Here is a 25717-nt window from a genome sequence, read left to right on the forward strand (position 1 = left end):
AACTGCAGACGGTGGCACACAGTTTTAGCCTAAAGGCTTCATCAATGCAGTAGGTGCACTGACGACGGACTTAGCACGTTGTCGCGGTGTGGAAGTATGTGTGGGTATCTCTATTTCAACAAAATGACACCTCAGGCAAAGACTAAGTTCACAACCGGTGCCTGGACGGCACAACGACCTCCCAGGCACACATCTATCTATACAAACGCCCACCAACCAATCACACACCGGACCAAATAAGGCCCAGCATAAAAACACTCAGTTTCCTTTTGCCAAAAATCGGAGCCTGAGAGATTAAAAAAAATTAGTAAGGCCAAATCACGAACACTGTGCCTAAAATAGGCAAACAGATAAAGATACTATCTTTCAACGTTGAGGGAATCTCACTCCCAAAATGCGTACCTGTCACTGGAGCGCCACAGCTCTCACCAACGTGTTAATCAAAAGAAGATTTCCCTCAACATACTGTTCTCAGCAAAGACGATCAAAAACCTTTATCTTCTACCAAAAAACGCACCCATACGAAAAATAATTGAACACGCCCCCAACACCAAAGAACACAACAGTATTAAAGTTGCCATTTAAAACAGTTTTCATTCTCATCACGAATGGAACCAATACTGGCTGTAGACTTGCCAAGGAGAAAAGAAGTCTTAAGTCTTCACGGACCCAATAAAAGCTCTCGTGATTTATATCCCACTACTTACTATCATACAACGACGACATACGCATATTATACTACATAGCCATGCTACTATTAAGGCATTTTCCAACTAACCCCATCTACAGTTTTTCAACTAGCCCCATGAGCACATGACACGCAATTTTCCTAAAATATTCAACTATGGTTCATTTGACTAAAATTTGTTTATTTCTTAGTGTTATAGAACATCTACAGCTGACACACACCCAAAATCGTCTGCCTATCTTTAACGACATTGACGCATAAAATGTTATTCAAAATGCTAAAAATTTTACTTCGAAAGTAAAAAATACAAAATTACCAGTCAAACAGGCATACCTGTACTCAACAAATCAAATCTAACATGGATTATGTATTTGTATAAATTATATTATATGGTGGCAGTAAATATTTAAAAAGTTTATCGAGAGTTACAAAAATAATATTTTTAAAACTAACCCCACTATCCAACTAACCCCACGTACGTAAAAAACTACACAATCGTACTTTCGCCAACCTTGCCAAAGTGCTCAAACTGCAACCAGTGAGCAATTTAAAATGTACAAGTACAATACGTCCATTGTTGTATATAATATTATATACAATACTATTGTATATATAAATTTAATCAACAAATTCTTTGGTATTAACAGATGCTTTATTATTACTTTGGAACGAAATCTCTGTTACCTTTGTGTGCTAGCAAAAGTTTTACTGTCATGGCATGGTTGGCCGCAGCTGCTTCATGCATAGGTGTGGTACGTGTTTTTCTAAAAAATTAAGACAAGTAAAACAACTTCAGTCACTTTACCAAGTAAAATTAGTCTTATACAGTATAAAAGTTTACGCTATAAAAAGTTTTCGTTTTAAAGTTAAATGCAAACATATAAATTAATTAATTGATGCAAATCAGTGGTCAGGTAAGTGAGGGCAACTTATTAGTTTTTTATCGAGTGAAAATAAGTTTGCTTTTACAAGTATAACTTACACCACGTTTATATCACGTGATTAACTGTGGTAGCCCTTTAAATTGTTACTTAGCAACTTTTGGTTATCAACATTTCAGCAACGCAGCCGCAACTTTACTTAGCCCATACATCAGCTTTGGTTGTTGCTGTTTAACATTTAGCTTTTAACTTAAGCTTGCGAAAGCATTTATCTTGCAAAAACAAGTCTCATGTTGTCCATTATACCATTGACACTAGAGTTGTGAGCTCAATATCTTAGAAACCAATGGTTACAAAGTCACGGAAGTTTCCAAGCAAAAACAAGCCGCAATAACTAATTGAATAAACTGCATGGATGTCTAGAAATCATTAAACTCAAGTCACTTCAGGCCTTATGACATATTTTATCAGGTCTCGTGTATTTTGTGGAAAAATCGAAATGGGATTATTAAAGAGAAATAGCTGCGCAGAATGCCTCTGTTCTGACCTTTTGGGTATCATAATACCAAGTTACTTTAGTTTTTACTGAAATATTTTACAATAAAATGGTAGGCTATAGCTTTGGTAGAGAGATACTTTTTGAAAACCATAGACAGATAATTGATAACAGCTTTATAAGATTGAATTACATAATTCAAAAAATAATACATAAAATAAAAATAGCTACATAACTTTAAACGTTTTCGGCAAAACTTTCTGCCCTCGTCAGGAAAATACCTTAATTCATCTAAACAAAAACAAATATTCGTGAAATGTTAATAATAGGTTGGTTTTAGGTTTGCTTAATCGTGCTCGTTCTATCTGCTCAGACAAATACCACTACATGAATGAAATCGGCAAAATTAAATCTATGTTATTTGCTAATGGATATTCCGGGCAGTTTTTTGATAAGGTTTTACAACGTTTCAATTCAGCATCTTCACTGAGTATGACGTCATAAATTTCCATAACTCTACTATATCCATACCTTTCCTATAGGAAAGGAATCACTCGTATACGCTAAAAAACTATCTAAAATCTTTAAGTGTAAATTTAACATCGACATTGTTCCTCTGTACAAAGCTTTTAAAATAAGTAAATATTTTTGGCTGAAATCTCCCGTTCCGCAGTCTCTTCGTTCCAACATTGTCTACAAGTTCACTTGTTCGTGTGACACAAACATGACATACATAATTACATAGGTATGTCCACAAGACTTGGTTACAAGAGCAACGGAACACCTAAATTTAACAGACATCAACAAACACAGTGCAATCAAAGACCACATTTATGACTGCAGTATTTGTTCCAACATCAAATTTGCATTGGATTCTTTCAAACTGATTCGCAACTGTCAATCAGAGTTTGAAACTAAAATTCATGAGGCACTCCAAATAAAGTAGCACAACCCCAGGCTCAACAAACAATTATTCGCTGGAAGGGCATCTTTTTTGTTGAATTTGTATTAGATTACGTTTGTTTTATGTTGCTTAGTGGTTTTTCTTTGATTGCCTTTATGTTGTTCCGCTCACTATCTTGTCTCATGACCACACTCCCACATATTTTGGCAAATTGTTACCACCTTTTGTGTTTGTTCGTCAGTTGCTTATACGCAGGTCAATGCAGTTTTATTTAATTTCAGTCATTTATTATCAACATTTCACAATATTTGTTTTTGTTTAGATGAATTAAGGTATTTTCTTGACGAGGGCAGAAAGTTTTGCCCAAAACGTTTAAAGTTATGTAGCTTTATATATTATTTTTTGAATTATGCAATTTAATCTTATAAAGCTGTTATCACTTATCTGTCTATGGTTTACAATAAAATGTAGCAACGGACAGCCCTCTTGCTCTGGGGGCCCGGTGCATGCACTGGCGGTAGTTACGCCCTGCTAGATGTGGTCGGCAGCCAAGTGTACATAAAAAAATTTGCAAAACATATTGTCAATTTAAAGTTGTACGGCTTACGTGGGAGATACGCAAACATATTTATCGAAATGCATTGTTTTTGCTTAAGCCTATACATAAGTATTGCTGCACTATAGGAACTACAGTGAGAAGTAACGTGGACAGGGGGTTCCAGGAGATAGTTGTAGACTCGGGCCGGGATCACTTTAAGAATCTGAAATTGTTTTATGGGGTCTAAAAAACGAAAAAAACACTGCGTATATTTCAGAGGTATAATAGTATCTTTAGTAGTCTCTTGTTTGAAGAGGCCCAGGTTTCTCGTGTGTACCGATCCCAAATTGTTCTCTCAACGGCCCTGATAGTGCTTATGTAGTTTGGTTGTGTATACATTTCTATAAACGTTTAAATGCTTGCCCTTAGCTTTTGTAGACTAGCTTGTATAGGCTATCGTAGGTAGGTTTACAAGCTTACTCGTCAAGAAGATTTGGGTTTGCCCTGAAACGTCGCATTAAGATTCCAAGTACCTTTGGGTCTTTATCTCGTCCAGCAATCTTAAAAAATATATAGAAACTTGAAACTGGAATTGCTTGGTTAGTATTTTAGAGATTTTTTTCTCATGTGTCAGCTTGTGATTACTGCAAGTTACTTCACGCTCATTTGAATGTAAAGCTTTTCAATTTCGAAATATCAAGATAGCTTTAACCTACATTAGTTTGTAAATGAGTATTTGTAGGCTACATCACAACTCACACGAAAAGTTTTATCTTTACGTTTTAGTTTCAATCAAAAGAATTGAACATATTTATGAATTTTATATAATCCAATGTTTGTTACGGCAGAGAAAAAGTGTAGCTTAAACACCATATGTTTTCTGTAAACAACTGGTTGCAAAAAGAAAGTTGTATGCAGACTAAAAGTGATCCAGAAGGATTGGTGTCAGCTTAACGCAGATCACTTTGCTATGCTTTTTCAACAGTATAAAACTTCAAATGCGTGCTCATATCAGTTTTAAGACAAATTTGAAGCCAAATCAATACGTTGAACTACAAAACGTATTGGTAATTTAATCTGTTTGTTAAAAAAGAATTGAATAATAAAAAAAAAACATTCTTACAAGTAAAACATAATAATGTTGAAAATGAACTTCAATCAGTTTCGGACAAGCTTTAAATGAATTTAATACTTGGAAATCATTTTTACCGGTCTTATGTGATTGCCAAATTTTTACAAACAAAAATGTGTAGATTAATTTGCAGTTTAACCACTTTTCTGACCCTTTAACGGCAACCAAGTTTAGAATTTTAAATGTACCTGACATAGTTCTACAACTTGCATAATTTTGTGGGGAAGAAGGGAAGATTTCCACTTAATATTTAAACAAAGTTTGATATAACACCATCGAGATTTTTTGATTGTGCTTCGGCAAGTCAGTAAACCATGTTAGAAGATGTACACGAAGATTGGAACTGGCCACCCTACTCTCGTCAGTGCCGAATGTTTCGGATAATGAAAACATTATCGTCTCATCCCCCGGTGCTAGGATTCAAATATGGGTCTCGCCCTTTACCTTAATCACGTGGAGTAAACATGAACAGAGGACGCATGATATCTGAATATCATGAATATGTCACGAAAAGCAAAAGGTTGCTGAGTTAATGAACAGAAAACAGAAAGTTTAACACTGAATTTTTTTCGAAGCTGCAATACTTAGTGGATTTAAAAGATAATGTCTAAAATACATTTTTAAATGTTGACAGTGGCCAATGTTTCGATCTCTTCAGCTCTTCAGTGAAATGAAAGTAGAGTTGTCTTGAAGTTTCGGATGATATGATGGATTTCAAGAGTGATTAATAAGCCCAATGTGAAATAATTTAATTTTTAACGGCAATTACTTACTTGGTGCAAAATTGAATGTTTGCTTTCTCTCCCGAGGTCGAATACAATGTCATTGACATCAATATTTTCATGTTTGATGGAGTCTAACTTTGAAATGAAGGTTTGCTGAAATAAAACAAAAAGTTTTTTTTTTAAAAGTTTAAACATGTTACACCAAGTAAACCGACAATATACATAGACAGGGTTAAATTAAATTATTAAAAAAAAAACACATTTAACAAATTGCAACCATCCTGAACCAGAAAAATGGGCTATACTGTAATACTGTAGCAAGAATTTTCACTAAGATGATTATGAACTCAAAGCTAAAATGTAAATTTGTAAAGTTGGCGTGCTCTTTATGAAAACGTTAACAAATCAAAAGGCAGAAAAATTTTTATCAATAGAAAATATTCTTTATTGTAAAAAAAATCAGAAAGCAAAGGCAAATTCTGTCTGTAAATCCATAAAGTTTTTGCCCGGCGCGGCAATTCTGAAATTTCTCGTATGTTGCAGTTTTTGCTGTTTGAAATGAATATTATAACTGACGACGGCAATGGAGCGAAAATCTTCAAAAAAATTTAATGCTTAAACACAACCAAATCAAGACAACGGATGTTTCTCAAATTGATGCAAACTTGGTCTGGAGCTTCAAATTTGGATACTGGAACTTCTGGATTTAAATTCAGTTTCATTCGGTAGTTGTTTCAATTTCAACCAAATAGCGCTCGGAACATTATTATTTTAGAAAAATAAGCCACCTAAATGCTTTGACGTTGCTCTGATATCTATATAGCTCAATGATTCTTGAGCTGAGGGGCGTGCCCCCCTTGGGGGGGGATGAAGATTCTCCAAGAGAGGTGCAACGGTGGCAGATTGTTGCTCTAATGCACTAGTATGCTATTGTAGGCTACTGTAAAAGTCGCAAACAGAAATGTTGCTAACACCTTATGCATTGTGTTACGATTATTGACTGGTAATGTGAACTAGTTTTGGGTTTAGTTTCCAGCGCTTATTCTTGCAGTTGTTGTTTAGTCCATTGCGCAGTAGCAATCGCTGTTTGTGACATTATTTTGTGCGAATGGCTTTACTGCACTTGCAAGTGTGAAGACATAAGCTTAGATTTAAAACAAATTTAACTGTGAACCTGACATGCGGTGTACAACTGTACATTGTATTCAACTACGCCGCGAATTAAACAGCTGACTTAAAAAAAGCAGCTACGGTACATCTTTCTCATTATTGCGAAGAAAAGTATATAGTCTTTTGATTTATGTAAGATGAAAATAAAAAATAAAATTTGTTTTAAAACCCAAAACATGTTAAATTTAATTAATTTGACTTTGATTGAAAACTTAAGCAAAAAAGGGACACAAAGCTTTACAAGTGACACCAAGCGGGCGCAATCAAAAAAGTTTGAGAACCCCTGCCATAGCTGAATATACTAGCAAACTGAAAATTCAAAGGTTATGCATTTTAAATGATATTCGTATCTTCCATACCTTTGAATCGACGTCATCGGGCTTCTCTATGTACTTCTTATAAACTCTTTCCAACGATTGTCCTAGAACAGAATAAAACGATGAAAAACATCAAGCTCAAAATATTGTTTGTTTGTTTTTCATATGTTTATCCTGCATTGCGGGAAAGCGGCCTAGAGCGCTATGCATCGGTGTACGCCTTCCGACGTAAACCTGACCCACGCTGCAGCCGACGGCAATGTCTGTTTCCGGTTGTCTACTCTACTTATGACTTAAATTTGGTACTACCCATTACTCGAAATCGATCACTGGGTAGAGGCAATTATCGTAAAGTTTCTTGCCCAGAGAAACAACAGCAAGTGCGGGTGACTGGAGTCGAACATGCAGGCTCTTGACTGCGAGCCCAACGCACTAACCACTCGGCCACTGCTGCCTATTAATGATAAGTTTAATTCCATTTCATAATACGAATGCTATTTAAATTCTGGACAGAAAGTTTCATTTGTCTTTTATTATTATTTATTTATCTCAGGCAAAAATGTCCATATTTGAACAAAAAAATGCACAAATTTGAAAAAAACATACTGCAGTATACGCAAACAGCAGCGGCGCATAAGGAACCATAAGACAGTTCGACACAATCTCAAGTGGATTGAGGCTGCTCTATCACTATATCAATGTTTGTTGGAAATTTTCAAAAAATGGGATGGAAACGCTTTTAGAAAAAGATAATTATGCGGTTCAAGTGAAGAAAAACAAAAATCAAGACATAAAATTGCAGCCTTGTTTGTCTTTCTCTATATATGTATGAGTCATTGCCTTTATCACTCCAAGAAAAAAATGCACCCTGCAATTACAGAAAGGTTAGCTTAACTAGTTTTGCTTTTATTATCATAAAATCAAGCGGAAAAGTTCTATAATGAAACAAAAGATAGTTGACTCTTCTTGCCAATGGCTTGGTGCAGTAGCGGATACAAGAGAAGCACTTAGTTAAATACCCCTCAAAACGGGAAAAACATTGACCCCACATTGAACTTATAGTCTCTAAATGTTTCTATTGTATCCTCGAAACCCTCTTGCGTACGCCACAAGTCCATAATAAGTACGTAGGCTCATGACTGACATTTTGTCACTATAGACAGTTAATCACCCATAGATATTCGGAATACTACTGATATTTACCAACATATTTTCAAACAAATTTAACATATTGCTATTTTGTGTAAGCTCCACTTTCTGTAAAGGAAATGTATACAATATGTATCGATTATTTTGCTTAACTCACTTAGACTGTAATAATCTTTATGCTTTTCATTCATCCTTCTCCGCGAGGAACTCCTTCCACTTCTTTTAGTCTCAGCTTGCCTGTCCTTGCGTTCGTACCGACCTAAAGTTTTGTAAGATTATTTTAGAAGTGGTTTTCAATTCACGCACGTAATCAAGAAAATGTTTTTTATTTACATATTAAAATATGAACAGATGCATTTATTTTCAACAAAAACTCTGTCAAACAAATTACTGTTAGTAAGCCAAAACTAAGAAATAGAATTACTGTGGGATCAGGTTAGGTCTAAAAGTTACACAAAAGTTAAAAATGAACTAAGTAGGCTAATCCTAAATATTCAAATTGAGAATTTCTTGGTATTTCGTGTAAAGTATGTAGGTCTATCTCCAATTTGCGCATGTGTGTAATTGACAACTGTGCAATTAACGTAGATAACAAAGCTTTTCTACTTTGTAGCATTGCTCCGTGGTTGAAAAGAAACCTTAAAAATAGATTTGCCTTTGAAACAGTAGTAACAGTAGCCAACATGTATATAGCAAGCAGTAGTTAGCAGCCTAAAATTTGAATTTTTTTATAGTGTTCCAACTTCCGAGTAGGCTACTGTATAAACCGAGTCTATATTATTATACCTAGGGTTGTAGGCTAATTAGGACTGAGTTAGAAATTATATAATAATAATAATGATAATGTTAGTTTTTATATAGCGCTGTATCCAACGCAGAATGCGTTGCTCCTCAGCGCTTTACAAAGCAGGCAGTGTCAATACAGCTGTATAGAGGCGCAACTGAGTACATTATGAGATTGATATTTCCCAGGAGTGTAATTTCATAAACGAAGCAATGTATAAATTCCGGATAGTCTTTTGCGTAAGGATAATATTTTACCAGATGACCTCACTAGAGTTTACTGGGTTCTTGAAAATTTAGAATTTTTGTGAATAAAAGCAGTATACAAATGGCCGAGTGGTTAGCAGTGGCCGAGTGGTTAGTGCGTTGGGCTCGCAGTCGAGAGCCTGCATGTTCGACTCCAGCCACCCGCACTTGCTGTTGTTTCTCTGGGCAAGAAACTTTACGATAATTGCCTCTACCCAGTCATCGATTTCGAGTAATGGGTAGTACCAAATTTAAGTCATAAGTAGAGTAGACAACCGGAAACAGACATTGCCGTCGGCTGCAGCGTGGGTCAGGTGTATGTCGGAAGGCGTACACCGATGCATAGCGCTCAAGTCCGCTTTCCCGCAATGCAGGATAAAGATAAACAAACAAACAAACAAACAAATCAGTCAAATAAAACTTACCTTCCTCTGCATGAACGACATTGGATGGCATTTTTGTTTTTTCAGATTGCTGAACCTTTCGTTCTAAGTTTTGTTCATTGTCTATGCACAGTTATAAGACGGTGCCTCGACTTAAAGTAGGCTATTTCAGAACAAATACTCTATCTTCTTAACCCAACAAAGCCTCAAAACCCTGAGAAGTATCTGCATTCACAAGCCACGAGCAGCGTCGTGCCGCTGGAACTTGATACCAATCACATTGTGTTTACTTATTTGTCTAATTGTTTCATTTTTTCAAGTATCTTATCTTTGAATGTTTTCTATTGTTGTCGGCACAACCTATAGGCTACATGTAAAGAAAAGTAACAACATGTGTGTGCATGATTTGACAAGTAGCTTAGGTTGTACCGACACAACACAAAATATTCAAAGATAACATATTTGAAAAAAAATACAATTAAACAAATAAGTAACCACAATACTGCGACCGTATATATGTCTCAAACGATGGGCTAAACGCCGTAGTAAAATATATGACATAATGCTGTAGGACTGTGGGTGTGTGCGAAATAATGAAGCAAAGATAATTCGCTTGTGTGAGCAACGTCCAAAGTACCCACGGTAACGTTTATAGGCGTGATCGGGTCTAACAAGTTAGACAAACGTGTACAAAGTTTTTTAAAAAACTGAAATGAATCTTTGATTGAAAAGAAGATGAAGTATTGAATAAAATCTAGAAGAATTAGTTATCATTTAGGCTGTTGTAGTTGTTCTGAAGCATTTGATAGGTTATTGTAAGATCAAGAGCGCAACTCCATACGAAAGAACGCGTCTGCAGACGTCGAATCAATATAAAAAAATGGTTTGCTGCCGAGAGTACATTAAAGAAATCAACACCGGAGAGTATTGGCCAACCACTGGAGGTCTTTTTGAAAGTTAGAAATAGCTCTCGTCATAACTAGAATGGATACTTTTTTAGGAAGATAAGCCATTAGGACTTACTTGTAGGCTACTGTAATAAACAAAACAATAGGATGACTGACAAGATTATCAACTCCAACTGCCATCGTTTTAAGATAACCTGACCAACGTGTTTTTAGCAAGTACACATAATAATCAGCCAAGTTAAAAATTTACTTGTTTAACCGTTCGGTTGCTTCCTAAATGAAGGATCCTTCTGTAACTGTTCATCCTCAATAACGTCGAGAAACCGGAACAGAAGTTACGACATCAGCGTCTACTATATCACAACGAGTGTTTTCATCGACGAATTTACATACTATTTTTCTTGCCCTGCTTTCAGACTGTTTCTTTCATTGTTCGTGATCACTTGGAGCTATCAAGTGAATGAAAATGTCGTTTATCTATTTGTATTCATTTAAAAAGAGCTTGATGGCTTGTGAAGCAGATTAAATTTCAAATTGGCAAGGTTTTGTTTTGCACAAGGGCTTTAAAAAAAAACGAAAACGCACAATAGCATAACTGCGAAGGGCGACTTAAGTCGACCAAATTTTACGCAGTTTAGGCCTGTACTGTGGGCCAGATAACCGGCCGATATCGTTGCTAGTAATTCTTACGTGCCACGCACGAGATAAGCTGGACCAAAAACTGCCAGTTTATGATGAATTGCCTCTAAGTGGACATTTACCTGCTGTACAGGAATCTGGTTTTTGATCTGGCAACACTACTGCTGCCATCAACCCACGAGAACACACTTTTTTGTGAAAGCGAAACAACATTTCCTGAAAAAAAATTATATTGTACTGCAAAAGCTCGGACAAAACTAATTGCAATAGGCTATCTTGTATTAACAGCTAAGTTCACCACACAATTTACAAGACATACAATGTGTATTTTTACAGTTTTGTAACTACAAAAAAGCAAAAACGTTGAGCAAATTTATTGTAGGTTATGTGCATAATAGGTCACTGCAAGATAACACTGTAAAAAGAACACCAAATAACACAAAAAAAGTTTTAAATTATTTTAATTTTGATTTAATCAATTGGTGATCACAATACAAAGCGCAACTACTAAACATAAATAGAACTGCCACAGCACAGTCGTACTTCTTCAACAGAAGCGAAAGGCGAGTCCATAGCAGAAGTGGTCGGCTGTTTGCTCTTTACTTAAAAGTTTGTTGCTTTGCTGGTATAACCAGGGGCGTTGACTAGGGGGTTCAGGGATACTTTGGACCCAGACCCAGCATGGTTTTAGGGGTCCATAACCTTTCCAAGGGACCCAGAAACTTCAAGAAACCCGGAACCTTCAAGAAACCCGGAAACTTCAAGAAACCCGGAAACTTCAAGCAACCCGGAAACTTCAAGAAACCCGGAAACTTCAAGAAACCCGGAAACTTCAAGAAACCCGGAAACTTCAAGAAACCCGGAAACTTCAAGATGCCCGGAAACTCCCGGAAACTTAAAGTTTTCGTATTCGTTGGATATGGTGCATTTTTCTTAGAAGTGTTTGAACTTGGTGTACGAGGATCTTAATGGGTAGGTACTGAGTCCAAATTATCCTCTCAACAACCTTGGGCATAACGCAAAGTCAGGTAGATATTTTATCTATATTATTTTTGCTATACAATATTGACACCGAAAGGGAAACATTCATGTAGACCAAGTCAAAACCCGAGTCAATATGTGCATTGCTCCCTCCATGTCGTGTATTGTGTAAGTGCATCTGGAAAGATTTAAACACCTTTGCTCATTGCAAGCTAAACAAATGAGTAAACACCAGTAGGACAAATTAAATACACAGAAAAGCTTTGCAGCATTGAAAAAGATTACACTTGATCAAATTTGGCAAATATGCATTGGTGACGTGTTGTTGTGATGACGTTGACATGTGGGGAGAAGCTTTACTTACGTCATACCAAATATCTAAATAGAAAACCTACCTATTTATGAATATCATTAACCCGTTTTTTACATATGGCTGACTTCATTATTAACTCGCAAGGGCAAAGCAATAAAAAGTACTGGGGTTTTTCGAAGCCACAAGAAATTAAAAAAAGTAAATTAACACAATAAGCAATAAATTATCTTTGCTTGTTTGAAAGTTTTGCATTGCTCTTTTTTGTTTATGAGTTTAATCAAATTTTGAAAGTTTTAGAACTTATCTTACTGACTATTTAGAAAATATATCCATAGCCTGATAAACCCCATTTTTTCATTACATTGTCATATCTTACGTTTCACTTTAATAGGCCAATACCACCGAACGAGTTTACAAGTTCTTCATAGTCTTTGCTCATTGAATCAATACATCTAAACAAACAATCGGCGATGGTCACATTTTGTTTTCTACCAAGCATGGGTTCTCAAACAGCAAAGCAGCCGTTTTTTACATTGATTCAAGATCTGCAGACGTTGAATCAATGTAAAAAAAGGGGCTCATTTGCTGTCTAGGTTGCGTCTTGTCAACATGGCTCAGAAGTTTAGAAGCTAGACACAACTTACAGCACAAGTAAATATATTTGTCTGCTAGATGACAGCAGAGAGTCACACCTTTCACAAAATCGGTTTTTGATTTTCGTCTGGAGAAGTGCAAGTAATACGAACATGGTCGGACTTCATCGAACTACTGTCCACCAGCTTGCAATCGGGTGGGATTTCACTTATCTCTGTTTTAGCTTCAGATTCGTTAATTAAAAGCTTCTTTTTCCAGTCTGGAGGACATCCAAACCTTTCTTTCATCCGATAAATCAAAATGAAGAAGAAAAAGTAGATCAAAGGGATGGCGATGATGAGAGCGATGAAGACAGAAACATCTTTACACAAAACCGGATCTTTAATCACTTCATTTGTGACTAAAAATGGTTGTACCGCAAAAGCATAAAATTTAACTTTTAAATCCCAATTTTCTGTAGAGTTGCTTAGAGTTGATAAGTCGACTGCTTTGCGCACAACCAGCGAGGCAGAAAGAATTTGATCCGAGCAATTGTATCCACGAATAACGCTGATCCCAGATGTCAATCCACCGGTTTCCCCAGACAGTTTATCCCCACTAACACTGGCTACAATATTTGTGCTTGGAAATTTGTCTGTTATGACAGAGGTGTTTTTAATATGAAGTTTAATATCTCCAAGTATCCAATTTCCATTATCGCATCTGAAGATAAGATGTTTTGTTAAAAGCATGAAGGCATCCAAAGATATTTATAACTCTGGGATTAATAACTCTTATACCTTAAGTTATATTGATCACTTGGGTCATCAAATTACTTAAAAAACTGCGAGATTTGGTGGATGAATAAATTTAAACAATCATTTATCGACGAAAGATGATGTAAAACTGGTCTACGATTTTAGAATAATAACATTTAATCACGACTTACATCAATCAATGTATTTCACAATTCATAGAGCGACATTTGATATGTTTAAAAAAAAACAACATAAATACTGCAACAAAGTCAAGTCTATAATGATACGTTGCTTATTAGCCTACAAGCTGTTTTTCAATACAATGTTTTGAAGTTTTCGCATTGTGTTCAATTATTATGCATCTTCAGATGATGAAATACTTTTTAATAGTTTAAGCTTATTTTTTTGGCACAACAATTTTTAAAATATACTAGGTTTTCGTTTTTAATGAAGTGTTGTTTGCAGATTATCTTATCCACCAAGTGCAGTTGAATGGAGAGTTGTACTTTAAGTACGCTTCTCAAGCACACGCCCTAGAGTTGGAACCAACGTGGCTTCTTTCCATTTTTTTGTTTGCAAAGCCAAGTATTTATCCATTGAGATATCCTTGATGTCACTGAAGTTTAAACCCAAACCAAAAGATTTTCTTAATTTAACCATGAATTTCTTCCAAGAAAATTTGTAAATCGATCATGGCTAAGATAGGTCAGTTACATTTTAAATCTACAAAATTTAGAAGGACGTGACAAACCATTCTTTTTTCTAAGGAATGCGAGAAAACTATTTGTATTTGAAAATATCGATTGAAATCGCTGCAACCGCCAAAACGTTCACAGTGGCCTGCTTAACTTTCTTAAAGTCATTCTAAAGGAAAAACCTGACTTGGCGATTTTCCACGTTCTTTGTGTTTAACTTGCTACCTCAAAACGATTTTGAAAAAAATTTGGCCCCATTGCTGTCTGACCACCATTGCGCGCGTGCTTTTGTCAGAGGTTTCAAAACCGGAATGGGCTTGAGCAGCGAAGCGTGCGATCAGGGGCGTTGACAGGGGGGTCTAGGTGGTACTTTTGGACCCGGGCCCGGAATATTTAGGAGGCCCGGATTTAAAAGATTCCCCGCGACTTCAAACATTATCAAGATCTTACTATAATCAGATCTAAAGGAATTGCGACCAGAGGTTAAAACAGCCACTTCAGCCGTCAGATGGTAAAGTACCGGGTCCGGGCCCCCTTCCGTGTATAGCCTAGTGATTTCCCTAACCACAATTTTTTTTCAAAAACACAAAATATTTTTCTTCACCCACTCTTTAATTCTGAATATATATATTTTTTGGTGGTAATCAGTTCTAGCTACTTGCATCTACAATTCATAGCCGTAGGAGATGGGGGGGGCAGTCGCTCCCCCGCTAAAAAAAAAATGTCGCAAATTTGGGCAAAAATGTCCAGTTATTTGGGCAAATCAATCTTACCTTAATGTTTCGACGCCTCACCTGTTTAGAAACTTTACATAATTGTTGTAATTTATAAGATACATTTATATTTTCCAATGAATGTAAATGTATTGTCACCTACTTTGAAAACTGTTGCATGCGGTATTGCAATCTGGGCAGAATGATAAGTTTTGATTCGACAACTGCAAAATAGAACTGTAAAAAAGCACAGTTGGGGAAACAGAGGTAAGCTTATTACTGATATTCACTAACATGTAGGCTGCATTTCTTCATGGGTAAGATTTAAAAGCCTACTGGGTACTGCTAACTTTATGCGATTTTTTGTTTTTTATCAATATTAGGTTGATTATATGTTTGTTATCATGTTTTTTCTCAGTATCAAATTGATTATAAAAATCATTTGGGCAAAAATGTCTAGTTATTTGGACAAATCAATTCTTACCATAAGTTTTCAACATTCTACCAGTTTAATAACTTTATAGTGTTGCACTTTGTATAAAAAACATGTTGCTTTGAATGTAAAACAGAGTATCGACGATTTTGAAAACTTTTATATTTGGTATTAAAATTTGGGCAGAATGTTAAGTTTCGATTCAGTATTTGCAGAAAAAAATGCTTCGACAAGCTGAGATAAGCTTATTACAGATGTTCATTTCATCACGCTAGCCTACATTTCTTTATTGGTAGAATTTTGAAACCTTGCTGGGTTCTGGTGAGCTTATGAAGTTTTTGTTTTTTCTCTATATGCCACTAATGTAGTTGTTTGTAAAAATATTTGGGTAAAAATATCCAATTATTGGATAAGTCAATTTTACCATGAGTTATGCTATGCTCGCAAAACTTGACTAAAATACTACAAAGAAAGATAGCTTATCATTTTTAGATATGGTCAAACAAAATAAGTATGTGTTATAAACTTTAATAATCAACAGTTGTGAGTCCACATATATATACACCACTTTTGTGAGCATTGATCCCGGCCACTAAGTATAGTTATGTACAAAGTGAAAAAGTATATTAAATGAAAACAACTTGTGAATTTTCCTGTATTTAATTTCATGTTTTTATGAGCTATGGTTTAACTGTTTTCAGCATTGAATTTTTTTTATATAAACTGCTGTTTGTCTTTGCCAGTCCTAAGGTTGATATGCTCAGCTATTTACTATCTATGACACAGTATTAGAGCAACAACAATCAAATATAAAGACACATGTTATTTTGTCATCCAATTCATGCAATTACTATATCAGGCAATGTAAACAGTGCTATTTTTGTGTCATGTTTTGGTAATGTGGTTTGTATTTTGTGGCAACGATTGAGTTTGAAGTTATTATCTGGGAGTGATTTTTCTTCAGTGCTTGTGATTTGAGTAGGCCTAGCTGCTTCATTGTGAAGTAAGATTATCTTTGTAATGATCTTCTGAAAAAACATTGACTATTTCATTGTAATATAATATCAATATTTTTGGTATCAAAATTAGTTTTGTTCAAAGGGGGAAGTTTGATGCACATAGCAATAGCATGGTAAACTGTCCAATTCTTTTCAGGCTGTAGGATTTGAAGCAGCATGGATTAAGTAATGTTACTGGTTTGATAAGTAAACGGATTGTCATTTTAGTTTTTTTCAATGCAAATGTACAAACATTGAATCTTTGGACTATCTCTGAATTGAAAAGATTAAGCTACCGGTACTTTTGATCAAGTCTTTTATTGAAGTTGGGCTGGAGATTTTCATATAATCTGGTGACATGAATACTCAGCAATTATTGTTATCCAGTTATTGGTGAAGTCTCAGTTCAAATTTTTTTGAATCCAGTTAGGCTTAATATACTGAATATTTTTTTATGATACACAAGAGTGTTTTAATTTGATGGTTTATTTAAATGGGACACAGACAGGTCTATGAAAGTAGATTAAAGTAAGTTCAGCCTTGTTTTGCTGTTGTATATACATTTTTTTGCTTGTGTTGCGTACACGGTCAAGTTGATGACTCTCAGAGATTGTGAGTAATTTAGTAGTTTTGAAAATATATACGCAAAGACAAAATTTGGGCAAATTATGTTCGCTCCCCCAAATGTTTTACTCTCCTACGGTTACTCTACTTTACAAAGAATTAATTTTAGCCGAAAACTCCAACAATTTTAAACATACTGACGAAGATCATGATTGAGAGCAAGGATTTTGTGGTTTATGGAGAAATCCTTAATGCGTAATTGCACAGTTGAGGAAATTCGTGGATACAACAAATCTTTGAGAATATATAAATGATATTCCTCTCAATTTTCTACTTTGAACGGCATGTAGTAGTAGTCCAGTTTTAATCCGGTGATGTCCCCGTTACCGAGGGTGGCCGGATTCATCTCCAAGTCCCGCAATCGTCTTCACACCCTGCCTCCACATCGATCTGTCTAGCGCGTCCTCTCTTGTCAAGCCTACCTTGCTGCTTTCCTCCTCAACTTGCTTTTTCCATGTTTTCTTTGGTCTTCCTGGTTTTCTACAACCCTCCACTCGCAACTCCAGCGCTCTTCTCAAAACATCATCTTCATCCCTTCTCAAAACATGCCCATACCACCTCACTCCATTCGCTTTTGCCAACTTATCAACACTCTCATTCAACCCAAGCAAGCTCATAAGTTCTTCGGTATTCCTTTTGTCCATCAGCTTTACACCACACATTGCTCTCATCATCGCTCTCTCAGTTCTTCTTAAAATCGCCAATTCGTTTTCCCGTAAGCACCATGTCTCACTTCCATACAGCATTGCAGATCTCACACAACTAGTATAAATTCTTCCTCTCATTTTCAACGGAAATCTTCTGCCACATAACAACTCTAGACACTCTCTGAATTTCACCCAACCAAACCTTCCTCTTGCAGTCACTGCCGCTTCACAACCACCACTGGCATTCAATCTATCTCCTAGATAGCAAAAGGCATTTACTGATTCAACTTCGTCATTCAGCTTTTCAACAGGACCAATCATTCCTTCCTCAATCTTCTTGCATCTTTCACATTCAAAACCATCTCCAGATCTGCATGTCACTCTCTTCATCTTTGCACATCTTCCATGCACCCATTTCTTGCATTTCGTACATGTAACAGAATTTGCCATTTGCATGCGTTATCCTCATTTTAACAGCACATCAACAAACGTTTCTACACAACCTGATATTATTATATTCATAACATTGTCGATGAAGGGGGCCCGGAAACAAATGGGTACCGGGCCCGAGAAATCCTGTCAACGGCCCTGCGTGCGATCATACAGTCTACGTCACAAGCGACTAGCAATCCGTTGATCCGGCAAGAGTTTTTACTGCGTGAGTTTCAAATGGCAGATCTTGTTCTTCAAACAGTAAATCAGCTTCTTTTACATAGATTCAACGTATTCAGGCCTTCAATCAATGTAAAATGAAAATGTAAAAAAACAAGTTTTTGAAGGCAAACTCCACAAAGGCATGTGAAACAATTTCAGTTAGGCAATTCAGAAGGCGCGGAGTAATCAGCATTTTTTACATGGATTCAACGTTTCCAGGCCTTGAATCAATGTGAAAATTCTTGAAACGCAACACGTTTGAACTTTCCAACCCAACGCGGGAAAACACTTTTGATAATGCTGCTGGAGTCGCTTGTGACGTAATTCTCGAGCAGTTTTTCCACTTCTTGGTCATTTTGCAAAAAATAAAAAATAAATGAAACACTGGACTTTGCGCCTTGCCAGCACTAGGGACGGTACATTACGGGACGCGCAACTCCGTTGTTCCTTCAACATTAGAAGGGTCAATTGCCAATTTGACAATTTTTTTACGCTTTACTGCTGGCTTGCTTTCAACTAAAAACCTTAAATTACTTTAAAACCAACTTCACTCTTCTTATATAATCCATAAAAAGTAAAATATTTTGTAAATTACAAAAAAACGTAACCCTTCTAGTGTTGCGGATAAGCCAAAAGCGGATGAAGTTTCGCATCCCTATGTTCTACAATCCCTAGCCAGCACCATTGAAAACAATTTTTTTTCAGTAATTTTTTATGAAATGTATTCTTGAATGTTCAGTTTACGCATTTTAATGGTTAATTCCCTTTTGAAAATTTCATTTAGTATGTCTTTAACAGATGACTTACTGATCGCAATAACTCCTTTGCGTTGATAGTGTTTCGACTATGTCACGTTGGAAAGACAACTGGAACATAGCCCCTGGGAAATCCAGCCGAAGTATGGACAAAAACTTGTAGTCGCACTGACTGTGACTATTGTCCGCTGTGGGAGGTAAAGAGAATTCTTCTTTTATTCCACTGTAATATAATAAAAACATGTCGTTTTAGTGGAAAAGCAATGAACTGATACGTTTTTAAAATATGTCTTTGTTATGTTTTCTGGTGGAAAATGTTACCAGTGTTCTCATTTTTAGAAAAATTTTCCATAAATTAAGAATTTTATGCCTACTTAGAGACAAAGCTAGGGAAATTAGCAATTCAGGAAAATTTCTTGCAGTGGTTCACTTGCTTCACTGATTGAACATAGTGTGGTTTGTGCTGAATCTGCTAAACTGCACTTGATTTTTTACATTTTTTTGAACTGATTCATCTACCTCAGCCTCCCACATCAATTTTAATCAACAATAGGGACTGTAAGAAGGTAAACTTTGGGCTACAGTAGTGGAGTAACAGTTGAGACTAGAACTGGAGCATTCCTAATAGTCCTTGTATGTGTGATTAAAGATTTCCGGCCTTTAAATCGATATTGCTGTAACACTACACCAAGTTCTTTTTTTTGCAGTTTTAGAGAATTTTGATGCAATTTTGGGAATTTTGCGTTTGCTATTGTGAGAACACTGAATGTTCGTCTCAGGTCAACAGCGAGTAGTCCTAATTGCTTTTATGAAAAAGGAATTATACTCATAGAAACACAAACTTCATCCATCTAAAAATGTTACAAATAAGTTAGTAGTAACGGGGATGAATATTTTGTTGCCTAACACAATTATTTCTAGTTTATACTGTAGTGTAGTCCTAAAGAGTTTTCAGAGGATGGATTAATCAAAAAACATTTTAGTTTTATGTTGATTGAAAACTGCCAACCGAAAGTTATTGAACCATTTTATGGTCAAACCAGGAATCTGTAAGTCAAAAAACGGAAGATGAAGGATGAATCTTTTCTATTGGCGTTTAGGAAAAACTGTTAAGCACTTAAGCAGTTTACCAACCTGTGAGTTATTTCAAACTCTACGTTAAGACTTGCAAGAAGACACAGCATCTTTGTTTGTGTGTTTCGAAAATCTCGACCAATAAAGTTGTAGGTGTTGGCATCACACGACACGTGTTGAAGCCAGTAACTGAATAGACTGCAAAAGAAGCACCATTGTGACCCGAAGATCTTCATTGCCGGTGAAGCTTTAGCCGCTTTGTTGTAGTTTGTTTTTTTACAAAAAGCAATCACAGCTACAACTACAAGTTTTGCACCTATCAACAAAACAACGCGTGTTGTAGATTGACGAAAAGAAGGCGTTTCATGTCCAATCAGATTTAAATAAAGTTCAGGCTAAAGCAATAGCTTACAGTAGTTACCTCACCTTGTAGCTTTCTAAAATCAATTAAAAGTAAAACAATTACACTGGTTAACCAACTTTTAATCGAAAGATGAAGACATGGCCTTTTTATCTAAATTTATCTAAAGAGATCTTAATTTCCCCTTTTTTTCAGCTCTTGAAGTCAGTATTCTCCTAATGCTGACTTCACAAATGGCTACAATGTGCTGTATTTGCTGACCGGCTATTACTGTACTATATGGATTATAGTATTCCAAGTTATGGTAGATTTATGCATGCAATAGGCATCGTAAATTTACCGTGCGTTTGCGTCGGTCAAACATGCTTAGATTATCTAAATATTGCTTTTTTGTGATGTTCTATTTGACAAATGTGAATTACAAAAACTGCAATGATTAGAAATAGATTATATTGAGTTACATTAGCTCCTACATTGCTCAATGCTCATACCCCTAAAGTAACTGAACAACAACTCAGAAAATGTATCCAAGCTAGACTTATGACAACTCGTCAGCAAACAGGTATTGTATTGGAAAGTTGATCCTAAACAGTTTTTGCACTGAAATTCACAAGAGAATTTAAACGACATGCCGCTGTTAAATTTTTCCTGTTGTTAACAACCTGCTGCGCGATGAATCGTCAACTTAGAGAAATCTTTTTTCTTGAGTCGAGACTAAGAAGTTGATGCGAAACAAAATCAAAACAAAAAATCTTGTGTGGAAACTATTAGAAAGCGAAAACTAACCAAAATAGTTTGTGTTGAACGCTGCTTGAATAATTCCGAAACCGTTTTGAATTGACAACAAAATGAAGTTGCTTTTATTTTAAAATAAAACGAAACTAAACCGAAACAAAAAGGGCGAAACACAGTGTCTATCGCTGTTAATTCTCGTTACAATCGGCTGCCGAGAAACATAAAGCCTGTTTTGTTTCTGGTAGCCCTTAGCCACAACCACAGTTAATCAAGAATTTTTAATATTGCAAGAAGCGATTTTGCGTTTTGTAAGCCAGTTCCATGAAACCATTGCGTTTGCAATACCACACATTCAACTTTTACTCGTTTTAAATCAGCGTGTGCAGCCATAGCGTATAGGGTTTTCACTCTACCTTTTCTGTATTAGCATATGCCACGCATTTGCGAATTATTGATTCCTCTCAAAGATTCAGACTGCTTCCTAAAAACTAATCAACTAACGATAACGTCCCTTACCGTTTATCCATGGACTTCTAAATAGTAGCATCTGAACTGGAAACGCAGTGACCAACAAAAGGCCAAACAGTTGGTACAACAGTTGGCCAACAGCCAAGTAACTAACCCTGTTGGCCCACTGTTGGCCAACTGTTGTACCAACTGTTTGGCCTTTTGTTGGTCACTGCGTTTCCAGTCCAGATGCTACTATTTAGAAGTCCATGGCTTATCCATTACCAACAGGTGACGCTAGAATGTTCTTCATTGCAATTAATCTGACGATGCTACGACTAAAGCTTAAACTACTAACTCTTTCATTGTAAATAATAACGTTTCAAGTTTAATAAAACAGCTTTTCAAAGTGAATTTTCTAATTTATCAATTTAGAATTAGGTTCTGAAACACAGTAGAATGTGCTTATTAGCACGGCTGTGAAACAAAACTTTACTAGAAGCAACAGTTACGATATTTACAGAACATGCAAGTTACAGCTCTTGGTTTTTTTCATTCTGAGAATCCATTCTTGTCCTGAGTAATTTCAAGCATAATCTTTTTCTGCCAGTCCGTTAATTTCCTATCATTGTAAACTCTGCAACAAATGCTTCCGCTTCATTCGGCATCGTTTTATAACCAGGTAGCCTACCCAGTTGCGAAATTCGTTTTTTCTAAACTGATTCACTGACTGCTGACAGTGAAGCCTGGTAGAAACGATTGTTTTTTGTTAGGTAGCTGTAGGCACATAGACTACAAGTAGGCTACTAACGCAAGGAAATAGAGAAAGTTTAACGTTGTTGTAGATTGTCTATAGCAGGGCTTCCCAAACTGGGGGTCGCCACCCCCATGGGTCGCGTAACGAACTTTAGGGGTCGCAGAGAGTATAGCCTACCAATTTTATACAAAGTACTGCATATTTCCACTTCTGTGCAAGATCATGCGAAAGTTATTAACTTTATTAAGAGTCGTAGGCACTCAATGCCACTTTTTTGCAAGATTATGTGGTGCAATGGAATCGCAGTAAAGCCCTTTTACTACGTTGTCAAGTGAGGTGGCTTTCACGAATCAAAGCTTTAAAGAGGCTGTTAATGTTGAAAAATGAAGTAGTAATTTTTTCTAATGGAATAAAATTCAGACTTGGTCCATCATTTTCGCAATGACATCTGACTTTTGAAATAATGCCAAATGTCAGATTTTCTCGAAAAACTGAACGAACTTAATTTGTCCTCTTATGAGAAAGCATCAATGTCATTAAAATTATCATTAAAATCTAAAATTGGTACGTTCATCAAACAAACAAAAGGTTCAAAATGATTTATGAGAAATGAATCAATAAAATGAAATATCTTCTGGCAGGTGTCAAACCCACAACAATGCTTGGTATGAACGACTCTGTTACATGTCTTGTAATACAAAGGAATTTATTTTCACACGAGTCAGTTCAATCATTTCAACTTAACTGAAGATGATCTGTAGCTGCTAGCTGCTCGAAATCGATTTTTAGCTGTTTATGATTAAACTGAGTCGTGTGAAAATAAATCCGTTTGTATTTATGTGAAATGTTTTCAATTACTCAAGAGTTTTTGAAGAACAATGATGTGAAATCAAAACATTATTTAAACCTCTGGCTACTAACCATTTGTCAAATAGCTTACGTTAAAACAGTTTCAAAAGTATATTTTCCTCCAGAATTTGACATTACCAAATTAGATTGGATCCAAAAAAACAACAACAAAGTAGGCCTACCAAGCACATTTCTCTTAAATCTCAGAAAAAACTTGCTGATCTGTCTTTTGATTCAAAGTTGCGCTTGAACATTAGATCGAATTATCTATCATTATCTCATTCAGCAGTAACCGCACTCCTGCGTTTGTCTCCAAGTATTTGTGCTAGTCAAGGTTTCCAACTTTGCCGTCAATATAAACAAAATAGGCCTACCGTTCCTGCCTAAGCAAAATTAAAACCGCTTTGAGACCAGCATTATTAAACATTGAGTTACGGCTGGATTTACTTTCTAACAGAAAGCAGTAGCACCCATCACACTGAATTGCTTTTTGGTTTTGCTTCCAATGCATTAGGCTACGTGTCAAGTAGTGAGCTAGGCCTACCGGTAACTTGTCCAAAAGGGGTCGCAAGCAAAAAATTTTGGGAAGCCCTGATCTATAGGTCAGTTTTCTAGTATGAAATATTTTGTTGCGTAACCAAAAGAATGACAAATAGAAAATCATGCTATAAAAAATTACAGCATTGGTAGACTTTCTTTATTTTCTCTCGTTAACGTTAGTGGCCTACTGCCGGTACAAGATACAGAATGAAACTGTTTGCCAAGCATTCGATTGTAAAATAGGTTTTTGAGTTCTTTTGGTGACTGCAAACTAGGCTTACCACAAGATGTTAAAAATGATGACGTCGAAAATAAGGCTGGACATCATTTACAATGTTTATGGTAGCCCAGTTCGCATTCATGAGAAAAACGCTACAAACTATTTGGTAACTACCACAAAATGTCGAAAATGATAACTATTTTTATTTCCGACGCTTCGCCAGTTAGCACGACTGTGGGGAGCAAACAAGCAGCGTAAGAACATCAAAATGAATGATAACTATAAACAAGTACTTTTTACCTGTTCAGTCCCCCTTGATAAAGTCAGCTGTGATGACTGACGAAACGTTGGAAATACAGCTAGGTACCATTTTTAACATCTTGTTGTAACTTGTTAGTTTACAGTCACAAGAAGGACGCAAGAAAATATTTTATAATTAAATGCCTGGTAAACACAAGTCCTTCACCTCTACACAAACAACAGAAAATTGTTCTACATTTCAAGACTTGAGTTAAACGTCTTCCTGTTTCGCGTGAAACAGGATTGTTCAGATTACAGGGCAAGTGAAGGAAAGCCAGATGAGTGTAACTAGTTGATTGATTGATTGATTGATTGATTGAATCTTTATCCTCGGACTGGGAAAGCTTCTTGCAGAGCTTAATCCTGGCAGTTTCGCATACTTGTAGAGGCTTTGAATCACTGACGCAGGCCCGGTCACCGAGATTGACAGAGTGAAGTTGATTAGAAAAGACCGTTTTTGAGAAAAAGACAGATAGAAAATTGTAAAGCTATAACCAACACCGTTTGAAGGACATTTTACGGGTTGACGATGAAAAAATAAATCCTTTTCCAAAACAAACCTTTAGGCCAGGGGTCACCAACCTTTTTGCATGCGGGCCACTTTGGCACTAAGGAGAGCTGTGGCGGGCCGCACTAATAAAATTTTAGGTAGGTTGACTCTTATGCTGGAAAAGAACGCAGTTGGTGACCCCTGCTGTAGGCTAACAGCTTGATATAGTGGGTTATGTCATGAGTGCGGCTCGGCGTTTGAAAAGTCGCCTGATCTCAAGAGCATGTGGTTGTGTCTTTGGCAAAACTTTTAAATTAAAGACATGCCTGAAGGTGGACACAAAGATTGACTTATTGGGATATTCAGCGTTACATGTTGTTAATATTTATCTTGAAATACCGCAGCAACAAAATTAGTCGAACAACGTTACTGCAAGGCCAAGCTCCTTCAACAACACTTTTGACTTCTTTAACAATGCCTTATAAACGAGGCCACTTGTTGTGCTCACTTGCAGTATAGCGAGGCGAGCAGTTTTATCAGAACATTCATCGCCAAGCAAGAGTACGTGGTGTTTTCACTTCTCTTCACAAAAGATATCTTGCCATTAACAGTTTCAGTGAACAAGGAAATATTTGACACATCGCAATACAGGCAACAATATAGTAACTTGCAAACATATCAGCAAAAATAGGATCCAATAAAAGAGAGAAAGAAACCCTACACCATGAAACAATTAACGCTTGTTGAAATTACCGAAAAAACGTTTCTATCGTAACTCATGAACAGCGTTCCCTCTAAAAAAGCAATGAGTTGGTTTTTCATCCTGTTTGAGTCTATAAAA

The 25717-nt window shown here is 36.2% G+C and overlaps 2 protein-coding genes across 2 annotated transcripts in view; both read right to left on the minus strand.

The window, feature by feature from the left end:
- Window positions 1-9597, minus strand: part of LOC145766773 (uncharacterized) — a 35756-nt gene extending 26159 nt beyond the window's left edge. Inside the window, exons 1-6 of the mRNA XM_082578479.1 lie at window positions 9455-9597; window positions 8158-8259; window positions 6894-6955; window positions 5413-5517; window positions 3988-4067; window positions 1373-1452 (exon numbers count right to left, since the gene is read on the minus strand). Of these exons, the coding sequence (XP_082434605.1) occupies window positions 1373-1452; window positions 3988-4067; window positions 5413-5517; window positions 6894-6955; window positions 8158-8259; window positions 9455-9485 (460 nt within the window). The 5' untranslated portion in view covers window positions 9486-9597. The remainder of the gene's footprint in view (window positions 1-1372; window positions 1453-3987; window positions 4068-5412; window positions 5518-6893; window positions 6956-8157; window positions 8260-9454) is intronic.
- A 1673-nt stretch (window positions 9598-11270) lies between these two features.
- On the minus strand, window positions 11271-20344 carry LOC145767236 (uncharacterized). Its single transcript, XM_082579025.1, has 3 exons — window positions 20238-20344; window positions 19156-19326; window positions 11271-13549 (listed from the first exon to the last, which is right to left on the minus strand). The coding sequence occupies exons 1-3, from the start codon at window positions 20285-20287 to the stop codon at window positions 12949-12951; spliced, it is 822 nt and encodes a 273-aa protein (XP_082435151.1). The 5' UTR covers window positions 20288-20344; the 3' UTR covers window positions 11271-12948.
- Between the last annotated feature and the right edge of the window lie 5373 nt (window positions 20345-25717).

This window comes from Aplidium turbinatum, chromosome 3, assembly GCF_918807975.1.
Source record: "Aplidium turbinatum chromosome 3, kaAplTurb1.1, whole genome shotgun sequence".
NCBI classification, from domain to species: Eukaryota; Metazoa; Chordata; class Ascidiacea; order Aplousobranchia; family Polyclinidae; genus Aplidium; species Aplidium turbinatum.